Consider the following 13740-nt stretch of genomic DNA (forward strand, 5'->3'; position numbering starts at 1 on the left):
TTTTTTTTCCACATCATGTTGAGGATTTCAGTGTAATGTTTTTGGTTTTTGTCTTTTTTAACAGGCTTCACAGCGTGCTCCTGACTCAAATGGTGAGGAGGCCGGTCTAGACATCGACCTCCTCATCGATCTAATCCGACAGTTCAACAAGGAGATGTAGGCCCCGAGTGGATCGTGAGGACGCAGGAGCAAATACAAGTATGCTCGAGCCCTGTCGCTCCTCCGGTGAACTATGGTGAGGAGAAGGTAAATATTCACCACCCCATTTATTAAGTAAAAAAGTTTACATGTGTAACCTTTTTTTTTTGTTTCATCCAGGGCCAAGAAATAACAATATATTAATTACATTTTTTTCCTTTGTTCCACAGCACCGTCTGCAGCACTCGGGAGCCTGCAGCGTTGAACCCTTCTGAAGAGATCCCACAAGAGTCCGCCACCTGGGGCCACTTCGACAGTCCCGACCCATCTGCACCTTCCCAACCTTCTTTTACATCTGGTCCCTTGGTCCCATCCACCAGCGCTGGAGCATCGTGGCAGGCTTCGTTACATGAAGCTGCTGGTGAGGATGGAAATTTTCCTTTACCCCACCCCTCTGACACTGCTGCCACCTCTAGAACACCTATGGGTTCTGGGTGGCAGTGCCAGAGGATTCAGGAAAAGAGCTATGTGCCCGAGTTCTTGAATCTAAATGCATCCTTCCAGAACCCATTGAAACTGTTGTCTGAGCAAATGACTGCAGGATATAATTTGCTGAACAACAGTATTCTTGAGTTGCACACGCGTCTGGATAGGATGCATTCAGATGCAAGTAAATCGCCAAATCATTCCTTTTTCCAGGCAGTAGTCGAGAGCATAGGCAAGCTATCTCCTGACCAGCAGAAGCATGTAATGCAAGGCTGCCAGTTTGCCCTAGCGCATGTTAGCTCCCAAGCCCCTCCACCCACTATGGTAGTTCCTCCCGCACCTGCCCCCCTCCAGCCACAGTCCCTCCTCCTACCCCTATAGAATACCAGCTTCCTGCCCCATACCAGCTTCCTGCCCCGAACCAACTTCCTGCTCCATACCAGCATCCTGGCCCATACCAGTTCCCAACCACATCATCTGTGCCTCCACTCCCTGCCAAACCTCTACTCCTTGCCAACTACCACCAGTCTCCTTCCACACCCATCATGCCCCAAAGACCCTCTTCTCCACCCACCACCTCTTCTGCCTCTCAATCCTTCAACTCTACCCCTCAAAACTTTCAATATTCCCATCTCTACTCCCGATTTTATGCCACCCATTCTCTTTCTTTCTCCACCCTTTCACCTTCTGTTTTACCTACTGATCCCTCACCAGCGCCATCACTTTCCTCTCTCCACACTCCCACTGTCGAAGTGGTTCAATCTGTCAGCCCCTCCAGTATTACCTCCACCCCACACTACCTAAATTTATAAATGTACATATATCAGATGTAAATAAAAAAATACTTTTTCTGTTTAAAAATTTGTGCCTTTCATTTATTTAATTATAAGATTTAATACTTTTGGTAAAACCAAACTAGGTACAATACTTTGGGTAAAACCAAACTAGGTACAATACTTTGGGTAAAAAAAAGTTACAATACTTTGGGTAAAACCCAACCAGGTACAATACTTTGGGTAAAGCCTCCAACCAGGTACAATACTTTGGATAAAAAAAGGTACAATACTTTGGGTAAAAAAGGTACAATACTTTGGGTAAAACCCAACCAGGTACAATACTTTGGGTAAAAAAGGTACAATATTTTGTGTAAAACCCAACCAGGTTCAAATTCAGCAAATTTGTCCCTCATTCTGGAAACTGACACAGAACTTCTAAAAGTAATGTTCTGATAATCATTCAAGTTGGTTTCTTTAAAGTGGTCATCAATGGAAATGTGTTCCTTGCATATAACTTCAAAGCACAAATAAACTCCAAGCACATGTGGCGCTAAGCACCTATTGATTTTTCAAATGCATCCACTTCCAGTGAAAAAATGTTAATAAAAATTCATTTATTTTCTCAAAATAAAAAAATAAAATATATTTGTAAAATATTTTTAACCCCTTTACCCCCAAGGGTGGTTTGCACGTTATGGACCGGGCCAATTTTTACAATTCTGACCACTGTCCCTTTATGAGGTTATAACTCTGGAACGCTTCAACGGATCCCAGTGATTCTGACATTGTTTTCTCGTGACATATTGTACTTCATGACAATGGTAAAAATTCTTTGATAGTACCTGCGTTTATTTGTGAAAAAAACGGAAATTTGGCGAAAATTATGAAAATTTCGCAATTTTCCAACTTTGAATTTTTATGCAATTAAATCACAGAGATATGTCACACAAAATACTTAATAAGTAACATTTCCCACATGTCTACTTTACATCAGCACAATTTTGGAACCAAAATTTTTTTTTGTTAGGGAGTTTAAGGGTTAAAAGTTGACCAGCAATTTCTCATTTCTACAACACCATTTTTTTTTAGGGACCACATCTCATTTGAAGTCATTTTGAGGGGTCTATATGATAGAAAATACCCAAGTGTGACACCATTCTAAAAACTACACCCCTCAAGGTGCTCAAAACCATATTCAAGAAGTTTATTAACCCTTCTGGTGCTTCACAGGAATTTTTTGAATGTTTAAATAAAAATGAACATTTAACTTTTTTTCACAAAAAAATTTAATTCAGCTCCAATTTTTTTTAATTTACCAAGGGTAACAGGAGAAAATGGACCCCAAACATTGTTGTACAATTTGTCCTGAGTACGCCAATACCCCACATGTGGGGGTAAACCACTGTTTGGGCGCATGGCAGAGCTCGGAAGCGAAGGAGCGCCATTTGACTTTTCAATGCAAAATTGACTGGAATTGAGATGGGACGCCATGTTTCGTTTGGACAGCCCCTGATATGCCTAAACATTGAAACCCCCCACAAGTGACACCATTTTGGAAAGTAGACCCCCTAAGGAACTTATCTAGAGGTGTGGTGAGCACTTTGACCCACCAAGTGCTTCACAGAAGTTTATAATGTAGAACTGTAAAAATAAAAAATCATATTTTTTCACAAAAATTATCTTTTCGCCACCAATTTTTTATTTTCCCAAGGGTAAGAGAAGAAATTGGACCCCAAAAGTTGTTGTACAATTTGTCCTGAGTACGCTGATAGCCCATATGTGGGGGTAAACCACTGTTTGGGCGGATGGGAGAGCTCGGAAGGGAAGGAGCGCCGATTGACTTTTCAATGCAAAATTGACTGGAATTGAGATGGGACGCCATGTTGCGTTTGAAGAGCCACTGATGTGCCTAAACATTGAAACCCCCCACAAGTGACACCATTTTGGAAAGTAGACCCCCTAAGGAACTTATCTAGAGGTGTGGTGAGCACTTTGACCCACCAAGTGCTTCACAGAAGTTTATAATGCAGAGCCGTAAAAATAAAACAAAATTTTTTCCCACAAAAATTATTTTTTTAGCCCCCAGTTTTGTATTTTCCCGAGGGTAACAGGAGAAATTGGACCCCAAAATTTGTTGCCCAATTTGTCCTGAGTGCGATGATACACCATATGTGGGGGGAACCACTGTTTGTGCACATGGGAGGGCTCGGAAGGAAGGAGTGCCATTTGAATGCAGACTTAGATGGAATGGTCTGCAGGTGTCACATTGCGTTTGCAGAGCCCCTAATGTACCTAAACAGTAGAAACCTCCCACCAGTGACACCATTTAGGAAACTAGACACCCTAAGGAACTCATCTAGATGTGTTGTGATAGCTTTGAACCCCCAAGTGTTTCACTACAGTTTGTAACGCAGAGCCGTGAAAATTAAAAAAAAAAATCTTTCCCCCCAAAATTATTTCTTAGCCCCCAGTTTTGTATTTTCCCGTGGGTAAGAGGAGAAATTCGACCCCAAAAGTAGTTGTCCAATTTGTCCTGAGTACGCTGATACCCCGTATGTTGGGGGGAGCCACCGTTTGAGCGCATGGCAGAGCTCGGAAGGGAAGGAGCGCCATTTGGAATGCAGACTTAGATGGAATGGTCTGCAGGCGTCACATTGCGTTTGCAGAACCCCTAATGTACCTAAACAGTAGAAACCCCCCACAAGTGACCCCATATTGGAAACTAGACCCCCCAGGGAACTAATCTATATGTGTTGTGAGAACTTTGAACCCCCAAGTGTTTCACTACAGTTTATAACGCAGAGCCGTGAAAATAAAAAAATCTTTTTTTTTCCCACAAAAATTATTTTTTAGCCCCCAGTTTTGTATTTTCCCAAGGGTAACAGGAGAAATTGGACCACAAAAGTTGTTGTCCTATTTGTCCTGAGTACGCTGATACCCCATATGTTGGGGTAAACCCCTGTTTGGGCACACGGGAGAGCTCGGAAGGGAAGAAGCACTGTTTTACTTTTTCAACGCAGAATTGGCTGGAATTGAGATCGGACGCCATGTCGCGTTTGGAGAGCCCCTGATGTGCCTAAACAGTGGAAACCCCACAATTATAACTGAAACCCTAATCCAAACACACCCCTAACCTTAATCCCAACAGTAACCCTAACCACACCTCTAACCCTGACACACCCCTAACCCTAATCCCAACCCTATTCCCAACTGTAAATGTAATCTAAACCCTAACTGTAACTTTAGCCCCAACCCGAACCCTAACTTTAGCCCCAACCCAAACTGTAGCCCTAACCTTAGCCCTAACCCTAACACTAGCCCTAACCCTAACCCTAGCCCTAACCCTAGCCCTAACCCTAGCCCTAACCCTAGCCCTAGCCCTAACCCTAGCCCTAACCCTAGCCCTAACCCTAACCCTAACCCTAGCCCTAATGGGAAAATGGAAATAAATACATTTTTTTTATTTTTCCCTAACTAAGGGGGTGATGAAGGGGGGGGTTTATGATTGGCAGCCGTCACACACTGAAAGACGCTTTTTATTGCAAAAAATATTTTTTGCGTTACCACATTTTGAGAGCTAAAATTTTTCCATATTTTGGTCCACAGAGTCATGTGAGGTCTTGGTAACATTTTCGGGCACGTGACATTTTTTGATCGCTTTTTATTCCGATTTTTGTGAGGCAGAATGACCAAAAACCAGCTATTCATGAATTTCTTTTGGGGGAGGCGTTTATACCGTTCCGCGTTTGGTAAAATTGATAAAGCAGTTTTATTCTTCGGGTCAGTACGATTACAGCGACACCTCATTTATATCATTTTTTTATGTTTTGGCGCTTTTATACGATAAAAACTCTTTTATAGAAAAAATAATTATTTTTGCATCGCTTTATTCTCAGGACTATAACTTTTTAATTTTTTTGCTGATGATGCTGTATGGTGGCTCATTTTTTGCGGGACAAGATGACGCTTTCAGCGGTACCATGGTTATTTATATCTGTCTTTTTGATCGCGTGTTATTCCACTTTTTGTTCGGCGGTATGATAATAAAGCGTTGTTTTTTGCCTCGTTTTTTTTTTCTTTTTCTTACGGTGTTTACTGAAGGGGTTAGCTAGTGGGCCAGTTTTATAGGTAGGGCCGTTACGGACGCGGCGATACTAAATATGTGTACTTTTATTGTTTGTTTTTTTTATTTAGATAAAGAAATGTATTTATGGGAATAATATTTTTTTTTTCATTATTTTGGAATATTTTGTTTTATTTTTTTTACACATTTGAAAATTTTTTTTTTTACTTTTTTACTTTGTCCCAGGGGGGGACATCACAGATCGGTGATCTGAAAGTGTGCACAGCACTCTGTCAGATCACCGATCTGAGAGCAGTGCAGGCTGCTTCACAGTGCCTGCTCTGAGCAGGCTCTGTGAAGCCACCTCCCTCCCTGCAGGACCCGGATCCGCGGCCATCTTGGATCCGGGGCTCGAGCAGGGAGGGAGGTGAGGAGACCCTCGCAGCAATGCGATCACATCGTGTTGCTGCGGGGGGCTCAGGGAAGCCCGCAGGGAGCCCCCTCCCTGCGCGATGCTTCCCTGCACCACCGGCACATCGCGATCATCTTTGATCGCGGTGTGCCAGGGGTTAATGTGCCGGGGGCGGTCCGTGACCGCTCCTGGCACATAGTGCCGGATGTCAGCTGCGATAAACAGCTGACACCCGGCCGCGATCGGCGGCGCTCCCCCCGTGAACGTCGCCGATCGTGCTGGACGTACTATCCCGTCCATGGTCATAGGGGCCCACCCCACCTCGACGGGATAGTACGTCCCATGTCAGAAAGGGGTTAAAATACAGTACAACGCGTTTCGGCTGCTAATATTACAGTGCAGCCTTCATCAGGTAGCAAAAAAAAAAAAAACAGACATACAATAAGCACTATAAAGTGATGTTACAACCTCCAAGTTTTCTTATTTATGAAGGTTCCTAGAAGGGATTAGTATGGCATATAATGAAATTGTGCAGGACCACACAAGATTTCACCACCTCGTCAACAGTGTCAGTCTTCAGGTTTATACCAGTCAACAGATCTCGCCATTTGGATGTTAGAATCCCAAAGCGCACTCCACCATTCTTCGTGCTCGTGTTAGGCGGTAATTATAAATTCTTTAAGTTGGCGTCAATGCACTACTTGAGTATGGCTCCAGCAGGTGTTCCGAGAGTTGGAATGCTTCATTTCCAACATATACAAATGGCATTGGTGGCTTAGAGGTTTCAGGAAGCGGTCTTGGGTTGGAAATTGGAAGGTGTTTCCATAGAGATGACACCCCATTGCAGACATTTTCAAAACTTGCAAATCATTTGAGAAGTAATAGGCCCCAATATTGACCTCTATAAACTTGCCATAAGCACAATGGAGAAATGTTTCTTGTAGTTGAAATATTCAGAGCCAGATGCAGCAGGTTTGACGAAGCGGATATGTTTCCCGTCCACAGCACCCAAGCAATTGGGAAACTGACAAATTTGTTGGAATTTTACTGCAATATCCAGCTAACTCTCTGTTGTGGGATGTGGGATAAATTCTTCATGCAAAGAGTCCCACAATGCACGGCAGGTGTGCTTAACAATCCCCGATATGGTGGAAATCCCGAGCCTGAATTGGAAATGGGGTGACGAAAGGGATTCTCCAGTTGCAAGGAATCTGAGAAAAAAAGCAAGGCAATAAATAGTACAAAATACCAGCAACAAAATTACAGTTATAAGTGTGCTTTAACAGTAGGAGATACAATAAAAAGGCTTACCGAATAGTCACCATCAGACGTTCTGCCGGTGAAATGGAGAAGCCGCAATATGTGTCACTTCTTCAGATGAGGTGTCCAATCCGTTCCACCAATAAATCAAAGTTCTCCATATGAGAAACATATGAGAAAAACTTCTCGGGGTTTCCTCTTAACTCCATGTATAGTGTAGAATATACCCCACAAGTCATTCTCTGTGCTGTGATTGGGTGGATCCAAAAACGTAGTCGGCGCAGACGCATGATGTACTGTCTTTCTCGCTACTTCTTCATAACAATCGCTTTCAAACGATTTGCCTCAAAAGTGAAATCCACATAAATTTTCAGAGTGTTTGCCATCACGCCTTCCATCTTCGCCACTTGCTCTACAACCTGTCAAAGATGGGCTGTAGAAACACTGTATATATAGGTTTTCAGTAACCAATAAGGTTTGGGAGCCTCTCATGGGTGTTTTTAAAAAAGGGATCTGTCGTAATCCATCATAAAACGGATAAAAAAACGGAAGAAACGAATGAAAAACTCATGCGACGGATCCGTTTTTTTTGCCGAATCCGCTAGTCTGATCCGTCGCATCAGTTTTTCACAATTTACGATGGATCTGTCTATCCGTCGAGCAACCGGATTGAGCCTGACGGCAAAAAACTGATGTGTGAAAGCAGCCTAATACGTGTATTTTGACACGTTTGCATGTGCATTTTTATCTGCATTTTTCTCCTATTCCTTTGAATGAGTGAAAAGAGCTGCAAAAACTCTGAAAGAATGACATAACACATCTTGGCAGGTCCCCAAAAATACACATGAAAAAAAAACGCAGCATGAGCTTTCAGAAATGTAAGTGATTTTACTGATATTGTAAAACATTACATATTTTACACATAAAACACACATCAAAAACCTCAGTATGTGAACATACAATGGGAAAACGGCCCATGTGTAATAACAATTTATATATAGGTGCTTCTCACAAAATTAGAATAACATCAAAAAGTTAATTTATTTCAGTTCTTCAATGCAAAAAGTAAAACTCATATATTATGTAGAGTCATTACAAACAGAGTGATCTATTTCAAGTGTTTATTTCTGTTAATGTTGATTGAAGAACTGAAATAAATTAACTTTTTGATGTTATTCTAATTTAGTGCGAAGCACTTGTACATTTGAAACAAATTACAGCTAATGTTTTTCATAGTGATCCAGATATGTTTCTGGATATTGCTGGCAATAGTAAATGTATAATGGAAATTGTAATGTCTGATTGTTCATGTCCGTGCAAGTCGATGGAGAGCTACGCTAATGATTTTCTTATTTGTATACATTCGTTTAATCCCATTTATATGTAAATCCTGTGCACTGAGCTATGCAGTAAATGGCATTTCTATACATTATTAGAAGCAGGTTTGGACAGGGATGATGTTTAGCCTCAGAGCTGATTTTCTTTAAAATAAAAATAAGGAATTTGGATTTAGGTCAAAGTAAAATGACTGCTCTGTAAGTGAATTAGTAGGAAATTTGTGCAGACAGCAAATTCCTCTTATAGATGTGCCATTGTCTGGACCAGTTCCGATGAATTATACAGATCATCAGCAAAGTGCAGAAAAATCCACTCGCTATTGCTTTGCTTAGACCGTAAGCTCCAGATATTTCTTTGTCTCATTATTCTATGTATAGCTCATCATTATCACTGACAAAGAGCCAAGGGCAATATTTAATAAATGATTCCTGGGCATATATTTAGCCAGCCAGTGGCCATGCCAATTAACTGTATCCCACACATCATGGGATTATCGAGAAGGATATGTCCTAGTTTGTTCTTGAAAGTAGATACAAACCATACTGGTATATCGTAACCTGCGAGGAAATGGCTTGTCACTTGGTATAAAGCTTTCTCTGTTTTCTTATTAAGGTGGCCATAAACATTAGACTTAAAGGGGTGATCCGATACTCAAATTTATTTTAATCCCAAATATATTTAATGATATAATCTAATCTCTTTTGTAATATTATTTAATTAAAAAGTCCCTACCATTCCCTCACTACTCTATCTGCTTTATTTTTTTATTTTACTACTTCCTCTTTGTTTTTTCGTAGTCCCAGTGCATGCTGGGAAAGTCAAATGAGTCTTCATCAGGGCGCAGCTTCTGCCAACTTCCTGAAATGAAGCATTATCAGTAACCTCCATTTCAGGGGCAGGGCTAGGCGATGTTCTAGTGAACATGCATCGGTTGTCGATTCCGATGTATGCTCAGCAGATTGTCACTGAGCAGTATGTTCAGTAACAATGTGCTCACTCACTGTCTCTGATCAGAAGTAACGAGCCAGCAAGAGAGTGCACTGTCAGCGTGCAATGTAAGAAGATTACCTGGCGTGCAGGAAAAGAAGACACTAACCTTGCCCCACAAGTGACATTACTTGCAGGGCTGGTGCTGGCTTTAGCTCACTCGTTCTCTCCTTTCAATGTATACTGACAGCGCAATCTCTTGTCAGCTTGTTACTTCTGATCAGAGCCGGCGAGGGAGAGCACTGTCACTGTGAATATTGCACAGTGACAAAATGTAATGAGCATACATTGTATCTAATCTCAGAGACAGAGTTCTTTCTCCCCTGCACAGTACAGTGACATCATCGCACCCCCTGCAGCAGTGTGTGGTCTATACGATGTAGAATAGTGGGGGTTACCTGAGCACACAAATCACCAAGGGTGCCCCCTTTTGCATTGGTCCATTTTCTTTTCTTGCAATTTTTAAAAAGTAAAAGATGACAATATATATAGTACAGACCAAAAGTTTGGACACACCTTCTCATTTAAAGATTTTTCTATATTTTCACGACTATGAAAATTGTACATTCAAGCTGAAGGCATCAAAACTATGAATTAACACATGTGGAATTATATACTTAGCAAAAAAGTGTGAAACAACTGAAATTATGTCTTATATTCTAGGTTCTTCAAAGTAGCCACCTTTTGCTTTGGTGACTGCTTTGCACACTCTTGGCATTCTCTTGATGAGCTTCAAGAGGTAGTCACCGGGAATAGTTTTCACTTCACTGGTGTGCCTTGTCAAGTTTAATAAGTGGGATATCTTGCCTTATAAATGGGGTTGGGACAATCAGCTGTGTTGTGCAGAAGTCTGGTGGATACACAGATGATAGTCCTACTGAATAGACTGTTAGAATTTGTATTATGGCAAGAAAAATGTGTTAATTCATAGTTTTGATGCCTTCAGTGTGAATATACAATTTTCATAGTCATGAAAATACAGAAAAATCTTTAAATGAGAAGGTGTGTCCAAACCTTTGGTCTGTACTGTATATTAAAACACAAAGGAAATGTGTCATCTTTAACTTTAGGCCTTTTAGAGATCATTTCATCTTCAATTTGTTCAACTGTTCACAATAACAGCTATTTTTGACCAGGGGTGCCCAAACTTTTACATGCCACTATATATTAAGCATAAGAAGAACCATAATAGTTTCATTTATTCTGGAGCATTCAGTGCAGATAGAGGCTCCTACCATGAGAGGCGAGAGAGGGATTAGTTTGCCTAACACTTCATCTCCATACGTAGTGTGAACCTGCAAGAATCAAAACTACTCAATGGATAAAAAGTCTTTTTAGTTCTGCAAAAGTTTGGAGGAACGCAAGCACTCAAGTGTCTTCTAAGGCTGGAGTCACACACAACGTATAAAAAAAAGTCAGTTTTAAACGGACGAGAATCGCAGAAATGTTCCTGAACAGTGATCCGTATGTCATCCGTATGCAAAGTGAGGATTTTCACCGAAGCTGCGCCTCTGGCGGCATGATCTCAAATGAACTCTTCAGCCTGGGAAAATGCCAGCTGATTTTCCCACGCTGAAGAGTTCATTTGAGTTCATGCCGCCAGGGGGCACAGCTCCAGTGGACGTCACCGCTAGTCACCGAAGCTCCGTTCCCTGCATTTCATTCATTCCCCAGTCGTTTACAGCCGGGAGCGGCTGCATTAGCAGCGCTCCCAGTTGTAAAATGTAAATGCCCCCAGATATTTATTACTGCGTGGGACTTGACTGTATGGCAGACAGGTATGGGATATTGTAAAGATATGTATGTATACAAAAGTAATATATACCGGTAGGCGCTAGGAAAATAACGGAGAATGGTAAAAGAAATAAATAAAATATTCACACAATAACAAAAGAAAGAAAAATCTTCTTAAGAAATGTCCCAGTCTCAGAATTTCACTAAAACAATGGCCGCTGACAGGATGATAATATATTCGTTTGACACAGGCAATAGTAATTCAGAGCACTCGGCAATGGTTCCTACCTGTACCATAAAATAAGAAGTCTTGAGCGCTCCCGTTAACGATAAGTCCTTCAGCGGACACAGAAAATGTGATCCAGTGGCTGCCCCGGCCGGCGGCAAGCCACAAAGCAGCTGGTCTCCGGGAGGAGACGGAGATCCTGAAGAGCCGACGCCGCGTGTGTAAGCGGCAGTGTGTGCCGGTTGTGCGCAGGACCTGGGTGACGTAACGAGTCACGTGACCGTAACCCCCGGTGACCAGACAAGTGAGTACGGAGTGCGAATGGGGCCAAACAACCGACGCGTTTCGGAGACGCCTGTCTCCTTCCTCAGGGTTGGATATGGGATATTGTTGCTTTTTTATTTTGGATTTTTTTTACAGAAAAACGAAGGCTTCGCTTGGATTGAGCGTGCAATAAAGATGTTAAAACCTGTGTGTTTCATTCTTTCATTAAAAGACTTTATTCTTAATGTGTATATGTATTTTTAACTCTTTCATACTATTGGATTAATAATGGATAGGAGTCTTGACATCTCTCCATTATTAACCAGGCTTAATGTCACCTTACAATAGCAAGGTGACATTAACCCCTTATTACCCCATATGCCAATGCTACAGGGCAGTGGGAAGAGAGAGGTTAAGTGCCGGAATAGGCGCATCTTACAGTATTTTCCGTGAATTATTCCTTTAAATTAACACTTACATCTCCCAAATTTTACACACACACTTCTAACATTATTAGTGTGGGACATTTAAATCTAACTGTTCTGCAATGGTTTACTGTATGTAAACCATGTCTCATATCCTTTTGGTTTCTGCAATGATTTTACAGAATCCGACAATTGAATTATTGGCTATTCTGCTATCTAACTTTATATGAAATATAAAGATATACAGTATATATATATATATATATATATATATATGTATATATATATATATATATATGTGTGTGTGTCACTGACATATATATATGTATATATACAGTATATATAGAAAAAAATTGGAACGGCATCCAGTATTACCTCAAAATGTGCAACGCTTTCCTGACCACCGAACCAGTGATCTCCAAACATAAGAACTAAAAAAGTATATACAGTATACATATACACCTATACTATGTGTAGACATTTATTTTATCTATTCTATTCTGACCTGTCAGTGTGATTTTACTGTACACCGCACTGAATTGCCGGCTTTTCTAAAGGAAACCGGTGAGTATTTCTTGCAAGTCACTCTGATGGTCCATGTGGTGAGCGAGTTTTTCTTGCACCCATAAACTTTCATTGGTGATTCCCGGCCGATATACGGTGCAAATTGCAGCCTGGTGCGATTTCTCTCACACGTATAATACGGCCGAGAAAAAAATGGATGATGGGAGCTGCCCCATAGATTAACATTGGTCCAAGTGCTATGCAGCCTTATAAGGATGTCAGGATGCCATGAATCTGCACTAGGAGAGGTCATTGTGCTATTGCTATAGTGCCACACTTCTCTATGCCTACCTAGGGTCCTTTTTTGGTCAGTTTGTAGTGGGGTTTTTATTGTTAGAATAACCTGCAGAAAATCTTGCACTCATAACCCAAATAAGGCTGGTGGTTCACATTAAGCTTTTTTTCCCATTAAACACTGCATAAAAAACGCTTGCATGGAATATAATGACAATTAGAAAAAAATAGAACATTTTCCAATACTTTACCTGATTACTGGAGTAAACAGACTGTGCAGTCGGCAGTATAGTCTAACACCCTGAAAAGAAAGGATAACATTTTATGTTAATATGAAAAACATTTAATGGCCTATTTATTTACCACAGTTATATGAATATAATGATGGAGAGAACAAGCATATCTCCTGTCGTAGCCTTGCAGCAAGAATGACAAAAGTAGGGTACATTCAATTGCACCTTGCACTGCGTAACATTAATCGTAGCGCCAAATATTTCTGGGTATGCAGTATCTAACCTGGATAAGTTATAACCAAAAGGTAGCAGGATACACAAACTAGTTTTATTCTTTACTGGAGTCTGATACATGATTGGTCATCCTTGATTAAAAAATAATTCCAAAAGTAAGATACGGCATGGTGGCTGATCCAGCTAACATTGGTAAGGTAGACACTTCTTGGCTGTTTCCTGACTACAATACCATCTCATTGCAGCATTAAGCCATTTGATTAACAATCTCATATTTTGAACATGAAAACTATTTTCAAAGGATATGGTTGAAAAATAGGGAGTTTCCTTAGACTCCGTATCATAGTCTTGTCAGCACCAAACTGA

At 41.0% G+C, this 13740-nt stretch overlaps 1 protein-coding gene across 1 annotated transcript in view; it reads right to left on the bottom strand.

The window, feature by feature from the left end:
* Positions 1-13740, bottom strand: part of PREX2 (phosphatidylinositol-3,4,5-trisphosphate dependent Rac exchange factor 2) — a 762305-nt gene that overhangs the window by 508394 nt on the left and 240171 nt on the right. Inside the window, exon 13 of the mRNA XM_069731466.1 lies at positions 13159-13208. Within this exon, the coding sequence (XP_069587567.1) occupies positions 13159-13208 (50 nt within the window). The remainder of the gene's footprint in view (positions 1-13158; positions 13209-13740) is intronic.

This window comes from Ranitomeya imitator, chromosome 6, assembly GCF_032444005.1.
Source record: "Ranitomeya imitator isolate aRanImi1 chromosome 6, aRanImi1.pri, whole genome shotgun sequence".
Classification (NCBI taxonomy): domain Eukaryota; kingdom Metazoa; phylum Chordata; class Amphibia; order Anura; family Dendrobatidae; genus Ranitomeya; species Ranitomeya imitator.